General features: G+C 42.1%; 6 protein-coding genes across 6 annotated transcripts; 4 read left to right on the top strand and 2 right to left on the bottom strand.

The window, feature by feature from the left end:
• Window positions 1-2515: 2515 nt before the first annotated feature.
• LOC310870164 (histone H3.2) lies at window positions 2516-3126 on the bottom strand. Its single transcript, XM_083781247.1, has one exon. It carries the CDS (start codon window positions 3115-3117, stop codon window positions 2707-2709), a length of 411 nt encoding a protein of 136 aa, XP_083637373.1. The 5' UTR covers window positions 3118-3126; the 3' UTR covers window positions 2516-2706.
• Window positions 3127-5148: 2022 nt separating this feature from the next.
• On the top strand, window positions 5149-5830 carry LOC310871505 (histone H1-like; the record flags this gene model as incomplete). Its single annotated transcript, XM_083783067.1, has 1 exon — window positions 5149-5830. One exon carries the CDS (start codon window positions 5149-5151, stop codon window positions 5752-5754), a length of 606 nt encoding a protein of 201 aa, XP_083639193.1. The 3' UTR covers window positions 5755-5830.
• A 3082-nt stretch (window positions 5831-8912) lies between these two features.
• On the top strand, window positions 8913-9283 carry LOC310871512 (histone H4). The gene has a single exon (XM_083783074.1). It carries the CDS (start codon window positions 8918-8920, stop codon window positions 9227-9229), a length of 312 nt encoding a protein of 103 aa, XP_083639200.1. The 5' UTR covers window positions 8913-8917; the 3' UTR covers window positions 9230-9283.
• A 1246-nt stretch (window positions 9284-10529) lies between these two features.
• On the top strand, window positions 10530-10910 carry LOC310871516 (histone H2B 1/2-like; the record flags this gene model as incomplete). The annotated part of the gene is made up of 1 exon (XM_083783078.1): window positions 10530-10910. The coding sequence occupies exon 1, from the start codon at window positions 10533-10535 to the stop codon at window positions 10908-10910; it is 378 nt and encodes a 125-aa protein (XP_083639204.1). The 5' UTR covers window positions 10530-10532.
• A 1076-nt stretch (window positions 10911-11986) lies between these two features.
• On the bottom strand, window positions 11987-12370 carry LOC310870540 (histone H2A-like; the record flags this gene model as incomplete). Its single annotated transcript, XM_083781779.1, has 1 exon — window positions 11987-12370. One exon carries the CDS (start codon window positions 12368-12370, stop codon window positions 11987-11989), a length of 384 nt encoding a protein of 127 aa, XP_083637905.1.
• A 4935-nt stretch (window positions 12371-17305) lies between these two features.
• LOC310870699 (C-C motif chemokine 4 homolog) lies at window positions 17306-19831 on the top strand (the record flags this gene model as incomplete). Its single annotated transcript, XM_083781972.1, has 4 exons — window positions 17306-17488; window positions 18030-18144; window positions 19420-19641; window positions 19804-19831. Exons 1-4 carry the CDS (start codon window positions 17422-17424, stop codon window positions 19829-19831), a joined length of 432 nt encoding a protein of 143 aa, XP_083638098.1. The 5' UTR covers window positions 17306-17421.
• Window positions 19832-20779: the final 948 nt, after the last annotated feature.

Raw genomic sequence — 20779 nt, 5'->3', positions numbered from 1 at the left:
AAGTCAGAAACGGCATGAATCACATACCCAACATACGGTATACAACACAATCAACTGGTTCTTTCCCTGAGATGTCTCCATCAGTTGTATGGTTAAGGTTAAGTGAAGGTCAAACTTTGGATCGCATGGACTAAAGTCATTACACAATCACAGTGTGTGTCTACAATTACACAAGTTACTTGCATACTTTATTCTTTTTGAGGTCCTTGGTCTAAAATGCTGTTTACATTTGATTAGCTCAATTAGCTCAAATAAAAAACAATAAAAAACACAATCAAAGAATACAAAAACAAAACATACAAATCTGCCTCAACCAGTGTTTTTTGGGGCCAGTGCCCCTATCCAATATCCGGGTCCCTTACTGGTTTGGGCTAAATTTGATCAGAAATAATAATTACACAAAATGAAATTAAGCCAAAACCAAATGGATTACAATTTGTGATCGTTCTACATGAAAAGTACTAAATCACATGCAGTTCCACAGCTCCACCCTGTGGGGGAAGGGGATGCATTGTTTTCATTGTGTTGAACTAAACAGCTCACACCAAAACCAGCAGATACTAAATATGAATAGTCCTGGAATGTGACACTTCTGTACAAAGCGTAAGTGTAAGAGTTGTGGTGTTTGGACCAGTGCCCCAATTTAATATCCCAGGTCCATTACCTTACCAACAACACCCGGTTAAAATGTAACCTTGTTTTCTATTGTGTAGTGTAGAGCGGGCCTCACCTTTACGTGCTGCAGCGAGGGGCAACTGGTATGTGACTAGTTTGACACGTGAGCACTGAGAAAACTGTTGCGCCTTTCTTCGTCCTTTTTTCAAACTTGACTACGGTAGCGGACACTAGCGGCGGTCTCAAAAACATAAGGGAAACTTCGACAGAAAAGTTTGAAAGTAGTTTGACGTGCACATAATATTTCAATGTCCAGAGTTGTTGTGTCTTCTTTGGATATGTCAATCCGTTTATGCACATGAAAGCCATTCAGATAAACATAAAACTCACTTGATAATATTACATTGAACGCTGCAGCAACACACTGTGGGAAACCGTGTGGCTAGATTAATTCTCCCATTGCACACCTGCAAGACATCACACGGTAGCCATAGTAACCAGCCAGATTAATTGACATGATGTCATCACTGTTTAGCAAGGTCACTACCATTCATTTAAATAAACGCAACAAAATAAAACGTGAAGGCAATTTGGCTCCAACATTAGGAATATAATTCTATCATATAATATGTAATATATATAATGTCAATATAATATAACATGTCATTCTGTCTAATGTCACAATACTATGACATATTGTTAATGAATTATTAGATGCTAAAGGGATGTTTAGCAGGGAGGTTTATTTCAATGAAACATCATTCCATCATCGTGTACTGTTACCTTTACAGATCTATAGCAGAAATAAAACCATCATATTTTCATTATTTTGTACAGTGACAGGATTATCCAAAGGTTCAGTAAAACCTTTGAAATTCAAGCAAAGTGTATGTCCACACATTCAGCGAGTCTAGGCTACTTATAGCCCTAGAACGGCTCTTGTTGTTACATACAGTATGTACAGTATTTCACATACAGAGCCATAGAACAGAGCCATGATTTGTGGTAGACCGTTACCATATGCGGCATGAATGTGATAAATGCTCCGTTTGTACTCACCCATTAAATTATTCCAAAGACGTGGAGTGAAAAATGGTCCTCTAGTTTTATATCCATGTGAAAGTTCTGGCACAAAACGCGTATTTAGTGAATTATCTCCACTTTTTCAAGAGATGCACACGGACATCTTTCTCTCCGCGCGAGGGGGGGCACTGGAATATCGATGAACCGATTTTAGATACTTCCTGTTGTCATCACAAATTGACCGGAGAAACACAAAAGTTTGGGTCACACAATTGGCAGGTGCTTTGCGATAGGTGCTGGGTAATTAATCACACCACCTGCCAATTGTGTGACCGCAAACTTTTGTGTTTCTCCGGTCAATTTGTGATGACAACAGGAAGTATCTAAAATCGTCCCCTCGCCGGAGAGAAAGGCGTCCGTGTGCATCTCTTGAAAAAGTGGAGATAATTCACTAAATAAATTTGTGCCATAACTTTCACATGGATATAAAACTAGAGGACCATTTTTCACTCCACGTCTTTGGAATAATTTAATGGGTGAGTACAAACGGAGCATTTATCACATTCATGCCGCATATGGTAACGGTCTACCACAAATCATGGCTCTGTTCTATGGCTCTGTATGTGAAATACTGTACATACTGTATGTAACAACAAGAGCCGTTCTAGGGCTAGGCTACTTACTACATATTTATATGTAGAAATAGATTAGAAGCCTGTTACACTATTTACATTTACAACAGCACCCATAAAACACATGTTTATCATCTTCTAAACCTCACACACATCAATAAAACCCACAACCTTATTTTAAAGAAATATGTAATTAGATTAAAATTAATCAAACTCACGTGTGGACACACACACACACACACACACACACACACACACACACACACACACACACTTCTGCTTTCGAAGCACAGAAGAGTAGATAAAAGTCTTAATGAATAAATAGATCAGTGTATCCGATTTAAAAATAGCTATTGCATGGGAATAATTTCTTTAAATAATACATTTGGTGGCTCTCAAAAGAGCCGTTGTGGGGGTGTGATAGTGACAGCTGAGTTTAAGCACGTTCTCCACGGATACGACGGGCCAGCTGGATGTCTTTGGGCATGATGGTCACCCTCTTGGCGTGGATGGCACACAGGTTAGTGTCTTCGAACAGACCGACCAGATAAGCCTCTGCCGACTCCTGGAGAGCCATGACGGCGGAGCTCTGGAAGCGCAAGTCGGTCTTGAAGTCCTGGGCGATCTCCCTCACCAGACGCTGGAAGGGCAGCTTGCGGATCAGCAGCTCGGTGGATTTCTGGTAACGACGGATCTCCCTCAGAGCCACTGTACCGGGACGGTAACGGTGAGGCTTCTTCACTCCGCCGGTCGCCGGCGCGCTCTTACGGGCTGCCTTGGTGGCAAGTTGTTTCCTGGGCGCTTTGCCGCCGGTGGATTTACGAGCTGTCTGCTTAGTTCTTGCCATGTTATCTTCTAACTATTACTAAAGGTTGAGACTAGAATAGCAACTTAGCAAGAAGAGTGCAAACTGCTCCCTTTTATTAGCGCCTGGGAGACGCCGTCGTTCTCTGATTGGTTAGTGGCAAGGAACCTCCTTGTTTAGGGAGGTACCCATAGAGTTATAAATACACATTTAAATGGGGTTACTATGAAAGGAAAAGCCAATGTTATTTCAACAAAGGCAATGTGCTTTACACAACACCAAGCAAAATAAACATTTGTGAAATTACATTAGAATACTTGTTTATAAGGATCCCCATTAGCTTCCCTGGGGTCCACACAGACAAACATTTAACAAAGGCAATACTTACAATTGTTTACAAACACTAACTTAAAATAAAACATAGTAATATAAAATAAGAAATACAAAACATAGGTGTAATAAAAAACAAAGAAAAACATAGCTAAAAATCACTTTCAACACATTATACATTTGAATTATTTTCCCAGGGTTACTGCAGTATGGTTTACATAAGGTGTTCTTTTAACTTGATTTTAAAGATGAATTTTTGCATTCCAACCTATTACTGCTCTATAGATAATAGAAGATTTAAGAATATTTGTTCTTGGTTTAGGTGCCACCAATACTGAATACAATGCAAACAAAAATCACACCTGTGTGAAGTCAGGGGCGCTCTTATCATCATACGTCATCATACATCATCTCATTCTGGCCAATCACAATGTATGTCCTTGTCTTCAATGTTTGTGTTAACACAAACACTCAAAACTGGCCATTCATTGTCAATGGCATTCTGACCCAGATAATCACAACCTTTCAGATTTACTCCTTTTATGTTGAACTGACATATGCAATAATGGAGAATGAAAACAGTTTGATCTGCACATCACTGCATTCATTTCTTAATGTTAACTTGAGTCCAGCTGTGTGAGGCTCCATAACCATAAACAAACAAGCTTGTCTCAAAGTCGCCTCACCTAAATATGCATTGCCACCTCTGTCATGAATTCATCCATTACTACTATAATGTACTTTGATATCACTGTTCAGAACGGGTTACATATAAGTAGTTAATTATTGGCCTCATTGATCATGACACTGAAAGAAAGTGTGGGTGGCTCTGAAAATAATACATAATTATGAAGTAGTGTCCATAAAAGATGTCCATAATGTGACACTACAACAAATACTTTTGTATTAATACAAAGGTATAGTCTACTGTACACACCAGTTTAAGTAAAATAATGCATGCCAACATACAACATCATGTTCCAAAGTCACATTTGTCTGCTCACATCATCACATTATTGTTAGTGGTAATACATGGAATCTGTGAAAGTGTATAGCCTATGTGTGCCATAACCATAACCAAATATATAATGTACCTGCAGTTGATTGAAGATGAAAACACATGTCGTTTTCTGTATTTTGATAGCAATACGTTTTTGACCACAAATTGACCAAGTATTACAACCTCTGGCATTGGAATGTGATATCAACTCCACCATGCTGTTGTCAACTGGAGTGTGTTTACTTGTGTCAGAAAACCTTCTTTTTATAGAAAAACGGAAGACAAAACAAATATATAGTTAATGTTATTGCGTCGCCATGAATGTCTGCTAAGACGAGTTTGAGTATCATTGTTAATTTATCGTAGTTTAAAATGTTTTAGAAGACAAATGATCTAGTAAACGCTGGTGTCGGACTGTGGAAGGGTGGTGTTTTTATCATAGAACTTAAAAACTAGAGTGCCGTTTTCATCTCAGATGTATTAATGTAAAAAAGGAGCATGTGTGTTAACTGGTCAGCTCTTTGTTGCATTACAAAATATACCCAGTAGATAGTTATATGATGTTTTAATCGAGGAGAAAGCACAAAAGTGTCACATTAAGATACTACAGTAGAGCTGCTGTGTGTGTGTTGAGTCTACAAGGTTCTCATGTGGTGTTTAAGTCCAGCCCCTTCAGTGTGTTCGGCATCACTCTGAGAGTTTACTTTACACAGGCACACAGCAACCTACTATCCGAGAGAATAATGGCAGAAGTCGCTCCAGCACCAGCTCCGTCCAAGGCCGCTAAGAAGAAGGCAGCTCCCCGACCCAAGAAGACCGGCCCCAGCGTCGCTGAGCTGGTCGTCGAGGCCGTGTCCGCCTCCAAGGAGCGTAGCGGTGTCTCTCTCGCTGCGGTTAAGAAGGCTCTGGCTGCCGGTGGCTACGATGTGGAGAAGAACAAGGTCCGCGTAAAGACCGCCGTCAAGAGCCTGGTCACTAAAGGCACCCTTGTCCAGCTCAAAGGCACCGGCGCGTCTGGCTCCTTCAAGATTAACAAGGCAGAATCGGTGAAGGTAAAGAAGCCTGCTGCTAAGAAAGCAGTCAAAGCAAAGAAGCCCGCTGCAGCCAAGAAACCCGCAGCGGCTAAGAAATCACCCAAGAAGGCGGCAGCAAAGAAGCCCGTAGCCGCCAAGAAATCGCCCAAGAAAGCCAAGAAGCCTGCCGCAAAGAAAGTAGTAGCTAAAAGCCCGAAGAAGGCCACAAAGAGCCCCAAAAAAGTGGCCAAGAAGCCCGCAGCAGCCAAGAAATCTCCAGCCAAGAAGGTTGCCAAACCCAAGGCAGCAAAGAAGGCAGCTCCCAAAAAGAAGTAAACGGTCTGCTCTATATTTATACCCACAAAAGGCTCTTTTAAGAGCCAACCACATTGTTTTATAAGAGTATCCTATCCTCACTATAATTGTGTTCAGACACCATGCCTGTGTATTAGAAGTCTATACATTCTAATCCAGCATTTCTCTCATACCTAATACATGCCCAAATTTTGCTATACCATGAATCATTGGTTCAAATCAACATTGAATAGTGGACTCTACGTTCTTGCCCATTACTAAAAAAAAAAAAAAAAATGATAACCGAATACAAGGAGTTCGGATTAATAGAACGGCAGCCAAGGTGTCCGCATACGCGGACGATGTAACTGCCTTTATAAAATCGCAGAGAGAACTTGATTTTGTTAGAGAACACTTGCACCTCTATGAGCAGGTCGCGGGGGCCAAGCTAAACGAGACCAAAACGGAATGTATTTGGATAGGAGAGGAGGATCGGAGGCCGGCCCTGCTCATGGAGGTGAAAGAGGAAATGAAAATACTTTGCATTTTCTTTGCTAATAGGGACTGTGCTAAAAATAATTGGGACAGAAAAGAAACTGAAATACATGCCGAAGTTGAAAAATGGAAAGTTAGGGACACAATTTATAAATCGAGAATAGGGATTGTAAAAACATTTATTTTATCAAAGTTATTGTTCCTGGCCACCATTTTTCCGCCACCTGAGAAGTGCATAACAAGAATTAATAGGATGTGTGTACGTTTGATTTGGGGAAACAACCGGGAGGTTACCAAAAGGATTTTTATGTTTAAAAGTGTCAAAGAGGGAGGCCTTGGCGCAATGGACGTCGGCAGCAAAATAATGATTGCTTTCTGTGATAATGTGGCTAGGGGCATTCTGTGTGGAGCAGCTTGGGTAGGAGACCTCAAAACATGGAGAAGACAGAGGGGCAGGGGCAGACTGTCACTGCCATACTATAAATTGGCATATGGGGATTTCACCACAAAACATAGCAATTTAAATATTAACTGGGGAACCCAATCAAATAAAATAATATATAATGTAATAAGTAATAAGATATATGGAGGGATGGTACGTTTTAAACACTGCTCCCTTGAAGAAAGTAAAAACCTAGTAAATAATTTTAACAGCGGCCTCGTTACTGGAAACATGCAGGACGTTATGTGGCTAACTGCCCACGGTAGACTTCCAACTAGAGCAGTGGTTAAATGGAGTTGTTTTGTGACCACAACCGAATGCCCCATGCCAGACTGTGAAGAGCTAGAGACCATATGGCACTTGCTCATAGACTGCAATAGGTCAAAAGCAATCTGGAGCAAGATGCACGATATAGGCGTGAGGGTGCCATGTCACAGGAACATTTTGTACGGTATTTTTAACTGCAGAAAAGAACATTTTGATATATTTTGGGTTTGTATTTGTGTGACCATTTTTAAGATTTGGAAGACTCGGTGCAAAATGTCAATGGACAACGTGGTAATTGACGCAAACACTGTTTTTAAACAAATTAAAACCGAACTTAAAAGGAAAAAAACAATAGACCTGCAGAGACTGCACACGCACCTAAACTGGCCCACCTTGGCACTGTAGTAATTCTAGAACAGCCCAGACAAATAGTAATATCCTGATGTGACTCCCGGTTGCGTCTACATGTTTTATACTTTTAAATGTTCATGCTGAGTGTGTGGCTCTGGGGTCTTGTCGCATGCCAGCGGATAGTCACACATGGCACCAAAGCATGGTGCTATTTGTTGGCGGGTGGCGAGTAGCCTGGTTAATAAACCAGACCGAATCAGCCGTTGGCAAAAAAAAATTGCCTACCGGCGGATTTTGGTCTGGAGAGGCTCAATTGTACGCCCATTTTCTACACACGAAAACGTGTGCGCCCAATAGGGACACGGTATGCAATATGGGCGGGCTTTGGTACAGTGACGTTCAATGCTTGAGACCTTTGACTGACAGTAGCTCTGACCAATTGCGTCAAAGAGAAAATGTTTCCCTGGAAATGAAATCCAAGCTGAGCCTCCCCAGACTAATATCCCGCGGATCCGTGCGATATTAGTCTGGTTTATTAACCAGGCTAGGTGGCGAGACCTTCAGAGCAGCACATGCAGGTGCAGGCATTTGGGCGTTAGGGGGTGCTGCGGATAGTACACATGTATTATGTATTATGATGTATGTATTTGAGGTTATGTATTATGTATTATGATGTATGTATTTGATGCTATGTATTTATATGATGACAAGCAGCATATTTTCTGTAATTTTTTGTAATTTTGTGGAAATTTAATAAAAAAAAGATAGTACACATGGCACCAAAGCATGGTGCTGTTCGCTCGCGCTCTCTGGCGCCTAGGTGTCTGTGCTTTTTTATGTATGTATTATGTATTATGATGTATGTATTTGAGGTTATGTATTATGATGTATGTATTTGATGCTATGTATTTATATGATGACAAGCAGCATATTTTCTGTATGGATAACGTTGATATATGAAATGTGATGACTTGTAATTTTGTGGAAATTTAATAAAATACTTATATGAATAGTGGACAATGAACATGTGACCAGATTTGACTGAGAGCATGCAATCGCGCAAATACTTCCAAATCATAAAAGGCCTACATTATCGAGACTGCAGCATGGGAAGATAAGTCATGAAGTCATCATGGAATGTTATTTATGCTTTCCAAGGGTTTTCACAAACGTTTACATATAAATTATTGTATCAATCTCTTGCATGATAATATTTAATAATAGTATCTCAAACTTATGTAGCGCTTTTCTGAGTTGTGAGTACCCAAATACACTTTACAGATGAGGGGCAAGAAGAGGCAACATGTAAAATCAACTTTATTAGGGAGAGAGAAAATATATGCCAAGGAATAAAACAAACAAAAAACAGGGAAAGCAATATTGGAGTGCCAAAGATATTGACCAAAAATAACAGCAATTATAATGATTATAGAGTTGAATAGCAATATTACTGTAAAAACAAATGGGTGATGTGACCAAGGGGGAGGAGTATGTGTGTGTGTAGGGGGGGCGGGCGGTGCACATTGGCAACGCTCACGTAGCTCTCTCTGTGCCTGTCCTCCCTTACGTCCTCAGAACACACATAAAAAGGCAAGGCTCTGAGCTCTCAAATCATTCACTTTTCTATCTTCAACTACATTACTACTCAAAATGTCAGGTCGAGGCAAGGGAGGAAAAGGTCTTGGAAAAGGAGGCGCCAAGCGCCATCGCAAGGTTCTTCGTGATAACATCCAGGGAATCACCAAGCCCGCTATCCGCCGTCTGGCTCGCCGTGGCGGAGTAAAGCGTATCTCCGGTCTGATCTACGAGGAGACCCGCGGTGTCCTCAAGGTGTTCCTGGAGAACGTGATCCGTGACGCCGTCACCTACACCGAGCACGCCAAGAGAAAGACCGTGACCGCCATGGATGTTGTCTATGCTCTGAAGAGACAGGGACGCACTCTGTACGGATTCGGAGGTTAATAACGCTGACTTGATCTAATCTACCAACAACCCAAAGGCTCTTTTAAGAGCCACCCACACCTTCTTTAAAGAGTATTACCCAATTTTAGACTACCGTTAACATAGTAGTGTATTGATTACTGTTCAATTATTTGTTAGCGCAGGATCCAGTGGTTAGACTTTGTTGTGGAGCCTCGACCACAAAAGACTTGTTGAACAACGACTTTGGAATAATTTAAAATTGAAACTTACTTTGTGTGCTGTTAAACCACACACACACACAAATTGCCCCTGTGGGTGTAACGAATAAAATAGTTGGGATAGATAACAGAAAAAATAATAGCAGACCTACAAGCTGACAGTGCAACACATTGAAGCAGATGCAGGCCTACAGGACATTAAGAGCAGACAGGGTGGAGGAGAACAAGTACAGAGCCAACTCAGTTCAACCTTCCAAATATAGAGGTTAAGAAGACAGTAGCCTCTGACTGAATGTCTCAATCAAATGTTCAAGTTTATTGGTAAACATCATTGCATAACTGAATTTGGATGTTTCTTACAATTCCAGGCAAGAGGACCGCTCTGTATAAAAAACAAACAAAACATTATCTTTGTCATTGGCGTTTTTAAAACATTGAACTAAAAACAAACATGAATTATCCCTTCATTGTCAATACATGGCGTTTTTAAAACAAACATCATAGGAAGGGATAAAAACAACTATCAAAACAACACAACAGTTTCTATTACTTCTGGTAAAGCTTGTACTCTGTCTGGATGAATGAAATGTGGTGCCAATAAAGAACATGTTAATTAATGTAGTAGTTAATCCGGTTCCTGGTTTCAACAGGCCGGTTTCTGTCAGGTGGGACCTGAAGCCTGGACATGAGACCCACTCAGTTTATCATTATTTTACGTTGCAATATTCAGAATACAGTGTTCCCCTTTATAGTTAGGTAAAGTTAGCTTAAGTTGTGGCAAATTAATATGCAGATATAGATATGCCTTTATAATGGGGAAATTGGGGTGTGGTTGTCAAAACACATTATGATAAAAAGGGGCTTTAAATTATAAATTTACCATACATATTAATAATGCATAAAGGGGCTATTATATTTAGCCCCTCATAATGTTACAGGGACAATAGAGCACACGAGCGGGAAAACATAATACAGAAAACAAAGACTCTTTGTGGCAGGATCAGCCAATCATATGCTAGGAGTCCCACGCTTCATTTGGATTGGCTCTGTATAAATAGTGGTACGAGAGCGGCCTCTTACACATTCTTCACTGCAACTGAACTATTCTATTGAATACAATCACGATGCCTGAAGTAGCAAAACCAGCGCCCAAGAAGGGCTCCAAGAAGGGTGCCGTGACCAAGACCGCCACGAAGGGCGGCAAGAAGCGCAGAAAGGGAAGGAAGGAGAGCTACGCCATCTACATATACAAGGTCCTGAAGCAGGTCCACCCTGACACCGGTGTCTCTTCCAAGGCCATGGGCATCATGAACTCCTTCGTCAACGACATCTTCGAGCGCATCGCCGGTGAAGCCTCCAAACTGGCTAACTACAACAAGAAACGCACCATCTCATCCAGGGAGATTCAGACCGCCGTCCGCCTGCTGCTCCCCGGTGAGCTGGCCAAGCACGCCGTGTCTGAAGGCACCAAGGCTGTGACCAAGTACACCAGCTCCAAGTAAACTGTTCTGTCTGCTCTAAACACAACGGTCCTTTTAAGGACCACCCATCTTTTCTAAGAAAGGGTTTATCCAAATACTATAATCAAATGGCCATTACAGAGCCTGTAGTTCAGTCGTCTGATGCTGATCTGAATAAGGATGCTAAAACCTGAAATGAAACTGTATAATTAAGTACTGTGCATTAATTCATAAGCAACAAAATGGTGATTGCTGTAAATGTGGTTTTTGCATGGAAAATGAGCACATTATGATCAAAAAGTTATAATAAATATATAATATATATAATGTCAAGAGCAATTGTATCATTGCATATACAAATTATAGATGAATAAGCCGTAAGTAAACTGGGGCAATGTGGGTGTCATAACAGCTGCAAACATGATTTTATATCTTCCAAATTCTTCCAATTTCTGCATAAACTCAATGTTTAGATTGACCATATAAAGCAGTAGTTATTCATAGTCCTGGAATGAGACACTTATGTACAAAGCACGTTTAGAGAGTTTTCGTATCAATCTAATGAAATTTTTTCTATCGGTGTTGGCTTTTCAAAGTTGAGGTGGGAGAACATTATGCAGTAACAAAGACAATGTGAGTCTCTGTTTAGAGGAGCTTGTGAATATGTATTCATATTTCTATTGCATTCGCTTCAATGCGTATTAAAAGCCAATTAAAGCCATCCACGCGAGTTAAGGTGCTGTATGTTTCAAGTTGTGAATACATCGATCACTGTGATTGCTCATGCTGCTATATAGAAGACACAAACTGCACCATTTTATCATCCAAGCATGGCACACATGTAGGATCAATTTAGCCCAAGAATGAGAAAATAACTACACAGCAGTGTATTAATTAAATTAGAACTTAACAAATAAATTAATAACTCACTGTACTGTTAATGCAGACATATGGTCAGACTGATAGGAAGTATGTCTTAAATCTACGAAGCGTAATAGCGATACGGTTATAAAGTGCGCATACTTTGATGGGGGTATTGGAAATGACTCTCGTATAGAAACAGTGGGTGGCTCTTAAAAGAGCCTTTGTGGGGTTTATTCAGTCGAAATGAAGGAGGTTTATTTCTTGGCAGCCTTCTCGGTCTTCTTGGGCAGCAGAACAGCCTGGATGTTGGGCAGCACACCGCCCTGAGCGATGGTCACTCCACCCAGCAGTTTGTTGAGCTCCTCGTCGTTGCGGACGGCCAGCTGGAGGTGACGGGGGATGATACGACTCTTCTTGTTGTCGCGGGCAGCGTTTCCAGCCAACTCCAGGATCTCAGCGGTCAGATACTCGAGGACAGCCGCCAGATAGACCGGGGCGCCGGCACCGACTCTCTGGGCATAGTTGCCTTTACGCAGCAGCCTGTGGACACGACCGACGGGGAACTGGAGCCCGGCACGGGATGAGCGGGTCTTAGCCTTCTGCCTGACCTTTCCTCCAGTTTTTCCTCGTCCACTCATTTTGAATTTTTATTTGTAGACTCAGAAAATAAAATAATGTGATGGAGGAGAGGCGTGCGAGACGTTTTATATGTTCAGCTTAGTAGACTCTGTGTGGGGTTGTTCGTCCCACCAATCATAGAGACGGATGAGAGCGCGGGCTGAGTGTGTATGAGTTTCCCACCAATCAAAACTAATGGTGTGATCGGTTCCTCCCAGTCTAAACTCTGACTCCTCCCAGAGGTTGGTTCCTGATCAACAACACACACAACTGTGTGTGTGTGTGTGTGTGTGTGTGTGTGTGTGTGTGTGTGTGTGTGTGTGTGTGTGTGTGTGTGTGTGTGTGTGTGTGTGTGTGTGTGTGTGTGTGTGTGTGTGTGTGTGTGTGTGTGTGTGTGTGTGTGTGTGTGTGTGTGTGTGTGTGTGTGTGTGTGTGTGTGTGTGAACCGAACAGATCGGAACATCCCACTCCACTGCTTTATTTGGTCGTCCACTCACAGTTAACAGGCTTTGGTATTGAGTTGTGCTTGTAGGCAAGATGCTTTTCACAGTTCAGACCAAAACCATCTGCAGATACTAAATGTTCATAGTCCTGGAATGAGACACTTCTGTACAAAACAAATGTGGTGTAAATCTAATTGACATGTCAGTTGATAGACATAATTGATTTGAATCAATTTGATCAAATTAATTAAAAGTCTAACCCTGCACAGTGCAATCACACTGTGTGTGTGTGTGTGTGTGTGTGTGTGTGTGTGTGTGTGTGTGTGTGTGTGTGTGTGTGTGTGTGTGTGTGTGTGTGTGTGTGTGTGTGTGTGTGTGTGTGTGTGTGTGTGTGTGTGTGTGCTGTGAGACGTGAGTGCGAGATGTGAGTGTGAGTGTGAGAGAGAGATATTTGCATACAAGGGTCTGTGGGGTGTCAAAGCCACACCCCTGCCAGTCTCATCACACATGATACAAGCTTCAGCTTCAGATGATCAGATCAAACCCACACACCTTCCAGTGAGGACAGACTGTCCTTCCATCCACGACCCAGACCACTGGAACCTACAGCTGGCTCAAGGGACTTCAACAAGAACAAGGATTCTCAGTGAAAGTCAACTTCAGGCTGAATACCTGTCTCGAGCAGTTTACGGCTTTCCTCCGAGGGAGACGAAATGTCTTCAAAGTTTTATTTTTCAGAAGAGGATTTCTTCTGTCCTGTGTGTCATGACATCTTTAAAGATCCTGTTGTCCTCGCGTGTAGCCACAGCTTCTGTAAAGCCTGCCTGCAGAGATGGTGGAGAGAGAAGAAGATAGCGGGATGTCCTGTTTGTAAGGCGATATCTCCAACGGCTAATCCACCCTGCAACCTGGCTCTGAAGAACCTGTGTGAAACTGTCACACAGGAGAGACAGCAGAGAGCTTTGAAACGCCGGAGACCGTCATCAGGGTCAGAGGATCTCTGCGGTCTGCATGCTGAGAAACTAAAGCTGTTCTGTCTGGAATGTCAACAGCCGGTGTGCCTTGTGTGTCTTCATTCAGAAAAACACACCAACCACATATCCAGAACCATGTGTGAAGTTGCACTGGACCGCAGGGAGGAAGTCCAGAGATCACTGACACCTTTACAGAAGAAACTGGAGGTTTTCAATGACTTTAGAACAAACTGTGACCAAACAGCAGAATACATTAAGATCCAGGCCATGAACACGGAATGGCAGATAAAGGAACAATTTAAGAAGCTTCATAAGTTTCTACAAGAGGAAGAGGAGGGTAGGATCGCTGCACTGAAGGAGGAAGAGCAGCAGAAGTGTCAGATGATGAAGGAGAGGCTTGAGGATCTGGACAGGAAGATATCAACCCTTTCACACACAATCAGAGACATAGAGGAGGACCTGAGAGCTGAACACATCTCATTCCTGCACAACTACAAGACCACAATGGAAAGAGTCCAGTTCAGTGAGTTCACACTGCGGGACCCACAGATGGACCCAGAACCAGAAGCAGTGATAGATATGACCAAACACCTGTGCAACCTGACATTCAAAGTCATTCTGGGCTACAACACTGCCAATCCGAGACTCGGATCATGTCTGAAGATAGACTATTTATCCACTCTGAAGTTCTAAAACAAACAAACGGACACAAGCTGCTTCCTGACAAGACAGCCCAGAGAGTTTATTTGACTTTTATTTGTGCTGTGTTTTGATGGCCTGGAGTCACAGCTGGGATGTTGGAGAGTAGACAGTAGATCCTGGAGAATGGGTGTGGAGGGGCTCATCAATGCTGGATTAATGGTCAGCTGTATAGACAGAACTCCGGGTCAGCCCCGGCTCTCATTGAAGCAGAATCCTCAGAGGATCCAAGTCCAGCTGGACTGGGACAGAGGAAAGCTGTCAATCTCTGATCCTGCTGCTAAACACACCTCCACACACACACACACACACACACACACACACACACACACACACACACACACTTTATACGCATCTTTAAGTGAGAGTTTGATTTATTTTAATAATTTTAATCAAATTGCATATTTCTTTAAAATAAGGTTGTGGGTTTTCATGATTGCACGTGTGTGATGTTTAGAAGATGATAAGCATGTGTTTTATGGGTGCTGTTGTAAATGTAAATAGTCTAACTGGCTTCTAATCTATTTCTACATAGCTTTTTTTGTAAAATGTTTTATCCTGTCTGTCACTGTACAAAATATGATGGTCTGATTTCTGAGATAGATCTGTAAATAAAACAGTACACGATGATGGAATGATGTTTCATTGAAATAAACCTGTCAAACATCCCTTTAGCATCTAATAAGAATGTATTTAACAATATGTTATAGTATTGTGACATTAGACAGAATGACATGTTATATTATAATTATATTATGATACAATTATATTGTATTGCCAAATTGCCTTCCTGTTTTATTTTGCTGTGTTTATTTAAATGACCTTGCTAAACAGAGGGTGTCTGGTTACTATGGCTGCCATTTATGCCCAGCAGCGTGTGATGGCTTGCAGGTGTGCAATGGGAGATTTTAGCCACACAGTTTTCCACTGTGTACACTCTGAATGGCTTCATGTGCATAAACGGATTGACATATCCAAAGAAGACTGAAATATGATGTGCACGTGTCAAACTAGTCACATTGAGTTGCCCCTAAAGGTGAGGCTCTTACAGTCTACACTACACAATAGAAAACAAGGTTACATTTTAACTGGGTGTTGTTGGTAAGGTAATGGACCTGAGATATGAAATGGGGGCACTGGCCCAAACACCACAACTCTTACACTTGCTTTGTACAGAAGTGTCACATTCCTATGAATATTTAGTATCTGCTGGTTTTGGTGTGAGCTGTTTAGTTCAACACAATGAAAACAATGCCTCCCCTCCCCCACACGGTGGAGCTGTGGAACTGAATACCTGAGTGATTTAGGTGATCCAAGTACTTGAAGTAGAATGATCACAAATTGTAATTCATTTGGTTTTGGCTTAATTTCAGTATGTGCAATTATTATTTCAAATTTAGCCCAAACCAGTAAGGGACCCGGATATTGCATATAGGGGCACTGGCCCCCAAAAAGATTGAGAAACACTGGTTAAGGCAGATTTGTAGGTTTTTTCCACCCATCCCCCACTTTTTTTTTTGGGAAACTTTTATGGATACGATCAAGCATTGTACACTCTGTTTCTAAATAGGCTATACACGTCTGCATGTTTTAATATACAGTGTCTGTGCTTGTTGCGCACGTGCACACAAATGTGTGTGCATGTGTCTTATGGGGTGTCCCCTAGCCCCTCTCGGAACCCCCTCGGTTAAGCTCTTTTCATCGCTTCCCCATAGGGTCCCTTTGTATTTCTTCCACTCTCTATGGTAGACAGATGTACATACCCTCCGTTCATGCCGTGCTGAGCCTCCGCTTAAGTGGTGGTGAGATGTTTCAAAGATGCATAAAACTGCTATCGGGGGGTGAGGCCAAGTAGGAGCCTGACCAGTTTGTTTTGGGAGGTCTGGAGCCTTGTTTTAAGGGCCTTTGAGGTGCTGTGGTACCAAGAGGTGGATGCATAGTCAAAGAAACCTTGTACGAGGGCTCCTGTTAAGGTCTTCAAGGTGTTTTTGCTGACCAGTGAGGAGATCCTGTAACGGAATCTTGTTCTTTGATTGACTTTTTTGATTACGTTGGTGGTTCATTAAGCGCAGATGTCTTTTTTTTTCTCCAGTTTTGGCCGGAGTGGATCCAACGGATTGTGTGACCGTGATCTTTCCCTAGTGGGTCTGATCGAGTGTATAGCTACTGGGACGTAAGTCGGGACTTGATCACCCCGGCTGGGTCACCCAATTAAGTGAGGGGTATGATGTTTGCGAGACCCGAAAACCCTGATGACCTTGGGGCTATATCGGGAATTGTTGTGAGCTTGTCAAGCAAAAAAAAAATGTGATGCAGTTTTCAAATGGCATATGCTCGTTTATAAATTGTACTTGAGTAAACCAGTACTTGATTAAATGTACTTTCCAGTGTTTCCACCATGCATGATGCTTGTGTGTGTGTGTGTGTGTGGGGGGGGGGGGGCAACCTTCCACTGTAACTTCCACTGTACTACATACTGTACTGACACAGTCTTGATCTGTGGTGGTGGTAGACTATACGCTATTGTAATGACGTAGGACATACAATAGGGTAGCCTAAATTAGAACCTATTGTAGTGAGTAGATGTAGGCTATAGAATAATTAAGTCTCAAAATGTTACTCGAGTATACGTGTGGTGTGGACCGGGGGTCTTTTTTTTCGGTGGAATCTTCCCCTCACTTACAGTTTCCTCTACACTGCGTGACCACATGTAGTGACACCACTGTCACCTGTGCGTGCGTGTGGGGGTGAAGAGGAAGGACTTTACTCTTCTTATAAAGATCAGACAGCCAAACATCGACAGTCACAAATGTGAACAAGGATCTTCAGCTACAGTTTAATTCACTAGAACCAGACATTACATCTTCTGTTGTGGCTTTTCGCTCACTGAAAACAGTGATTTCCGTGGTACTGCTTTTGTACCGGTTTCTACAGCAGTGACACATCCTTACAGAGATGAAGGTCAGCCTGGTGTCGTCCACCATCCTCATCCTCGCCACATGCCTGGACTCTGCCTCTACAAGTGAGTTGTGGACACAGACTACACACTGCACACACTACAAACTACACACTACAAACTATACACACTACTAGCATGCTTGTTTGCAATTACTGATACTCTGTAGCTATTTGTGGTGAAATGTGAGGCTTAGGATAGTTCACTTCCAAAATGGCTTTTCTTTTTTAAATTGATAACTTGTGAACTATCCCTTTAACCAATTTCAACCACTTAGTAGTAGTTGTTGTTGTTGTTTGTATTTTAATCTTTTAGATCTGTTGTTTTTGCAACACCATCATAGCCAACAATTTAAATAATTGTTTAAAATGTCTATAAGAAAAGTTATTTTTAGACTGATGCTATACGTTCTTGATTTACCTGTCCGGCTTTACACTGTCTATATTATGTGCTATACCAAATCTATTGTGAGTCACTCTGGATAAAGAGTGTCTGATAAATCTCAAATACCTATACTGTACATTGGAAATTCTAACACACCAACTCTCTCTCTCTCTCTCTCTCTCTCTCTCTCTCTCTCTCTCTCTCTCTCTCTCTCTGTGTACAGCTCATGGTCCGGTGGTCAGCTGCTGTCTCCAGTTGTCCAACACTAGGGTCCGTGCAGAGCGGATACACGACTACTACATCCAGCCAGAAGCACCATGTCCTGTCTACGCTATAGTGTAAGAGCCCTGTTAGCACCATGTCCTGTCTACGCTATAGTGTAAGAGCCCTGTTAGCACCATGTCCTGTCTACGCTATAGTGTAAGAGCCCTGTTAGCACCATGTCCTGTCTACGCTATAGTGTAAGATCCCTGTTAGCACCATGTCCTGTCTACGCTATAGTGTAAGAGCCCTGTTAGCACCATGTCCTGTCTACGCTATAGTGTAAGAGCCCTGTTAGCACCATGTCCTGTCTACGCTATAGTGTAAGAGCCCTGTTGGCACCATGTCCTGTCTACGCTATAGTGTAAGATCCCTGTTAGCACCATGTCCTGTCTACGCTATAGTGTAATATCCCTGTTAGCACCATGTCCTGTCTACGCTATAGTGTAAGAGCCCTGTTAGCACCATGTCCTGTCTACGCTATAGTGTAAGAGCCCTGTTAGCACCATGTCCTGTCTACGCTATAGTGTAAGAGCCCTGTTAGCACCATGTCCTGTCTACGCTATAGTGTAAGAGCCCTGTTAGCACCATGTCCTGTCTACGCTATAGTGTAAGAGCCCTGTTAGCACCATGTCCTGTCTACGCTATAGTGTAAGAGCCCTGTTAGCACCATGTCCTGTCTACGCTATAGTGTAAGAGCCCTGTTAGCACCATGTCCTGTCTACGCTATAGTGTAAGAGCCCTGTTAGCACCATGTCCTGTCTACGCTATAGTGTAAGAGCCCTGTTAGCACCATGTCCTGTCTACGCTATAGTGTAAGAGCCCTGTTAGCACCATGTCCTGTCTACGCTATAGTGTAAGAGCCCTGTTGGCACCATGTCCTGTCTACGCTATAGTGTAAGAGCCCTGTTAGCACCATGTCCTGTCTACGCTATAGTGTAAGAGCCCTGTTAGCACCATGTCCTGTCTACGCTATAGTGTAAGAGCCCTGTTAGCACCATGTCCTGTCTACGCTATAGTGTAAGAGCCCTGTTAGCACCATGTCCTGTCTACGCTGGTGGTTTAAACAAACAAAAAGTTATTGTATTAAAATGGTTAAAGCTCTATATTCTGAACGTTGCACATTGTCACAGCGTATTAAAGATCTGTTCTCCCATAAACATGTATTACATCATGCGATGAGGAAATGTTGCTGTTCAGTTCTATTTTTGTTTATTGCTTTGAAAATGTTGTATTATGTTGTACCTCAACGACTCTGCAAATGAGGGTAACCTCAATGTCTTTCGAGAATAAATAAAGGTTTGAATAAACGTCATTGTCACTAATTTTAGCTGTTGTGAATTTTACTCCAGGTTCAACACCTTGTCTGGGAAGAGGATCTGCTCCGACCCAAACAACGACTGGGCCAAAAGAACAAAGAACAAGGTGGACGAGAAGAAACGAGCTAACGATAATGCCGGGGGGGCGCCAAGCACTGCTGCACCTGAGGCCATCGACGCTGGGGGTCTAGCAACTTCTGTACCACCCGAGGCCATCAACTCTGGGGGGCTGCAAACATCTGCAATGCTTGAGAAGTCAGAGAGATTAAAGGGAAGACAAAATGGGCAAGGGGGGGTGGGGAGGACGAGGAATAGAAAAGGGAAGAAGGGTAAAGGGAGGAAAGCGAGGGGAAAAAAGGACCAGGGGAAAAAAATAAAGAGTGTGTAAAACATGGCTAGAAAGATCTCAACTCACAGCAGCAGCGACGGCTCCAGAAAATGGTGACTGGGGATTTGAATCCTGAAAAGTAACAGTTTTGGACATTGGGTTTCAACACCCAACAGAGACGACATACTGAATGTTCTCCTGGCATCACAAAACCACATATAGGACTGTTTGTGGTGTTGTTATTTATTTATGTTGAAGTGAATGAGTTTGTAAAAACAAATCTTATTTTATTTTTCTATAGCCTATATGTGTATAGATGTTGACATTGTATTATGTAGAAAATCAATAAAAAAATTGTGCTATGCAGAAATGGTCATGGCAGGTTTTGTTATCAAAAGTGTCTGTCTGTCTGTCTGTCTGTCTGTCTGTCTGTCTGTCTGTCTGTCTGTCTGTCTGTCTGTCTGTCTGTCTGTCTGTCTGTCTGTCTGTCTGTCTGTCTGTCTGTCTGTCTGTCTGTCTGTCTGTCTGTCTGTCTGCACTTTCAATATCAAATGACAGGTGATGATCAAATCGCTTTTTTAAATCTCATGCCATCTGGACAAAGATACAGAACCTTGCAGTGGAAAAAGTCTGTTTTAGTATAGGAGTAGGATGGTTCTGTATACAGTGGGGACCTGATGTCTTTGTATTGCCTTTTGGTGTCATGTGCTATGTGTTGTTTTGATGTTGTTGTTTGAACAGACGTAAGACGAATATCATTCAGGACAATAAAGATTATTATTATTATTACAACCACAAATCTTTGCTGTAGTTTAAGTCGACAAATGTAATTACTGCTGTAGACTGTTTTATTCTCCTGTACATTGATGAGTATGTATATTGGTCAGGCTAGACGTGATGACTATGGTATTGTAGTTGTTCCCAAACATTGTAATTGTATTGTCGGTCTAAAAGTGTATTGATACCCGCCAACAAGCGACAGTTCCTTTAATATTATTGCATTGGTAAAAATAGAAACGACATGGTGCCACCATGCAGGGACATTGCCTGACACTGAGGTCAGGT

Source organism: Protomyctophum parallelum (genome assembly GCF_964188405.1).
Source record: "Protomyctophum parallelum genome assembly, chromosome: 14".
NCBI lineage: Eukaryota > Metazoa > Chordata > Actinopteri > Myctophiformes > Myctophidae > Protomyctophum > Protomyctophum parallelum.
This window is presented reverse-complemented; position numbering and strand designations above follow the sequence as displayed.

Bases quoted from the DNA above. Each gene is read 5' to 3' on its own strand.
- LOC310870164 (XM_083781247.1), bottom strand. From the start codon at position 3,117: ATGGCAAGAACTAAGCAGACAGCTCGTAAATCCACCGGCGGCAAAGCG.
- LOC310871512 (XM_083783074.1), top strand. From the start codon at position 8,918: ATGTCAGGTCGAGGCAAGGGAGGAAAAGGTCTTGGAAAAGGAGGCGCC.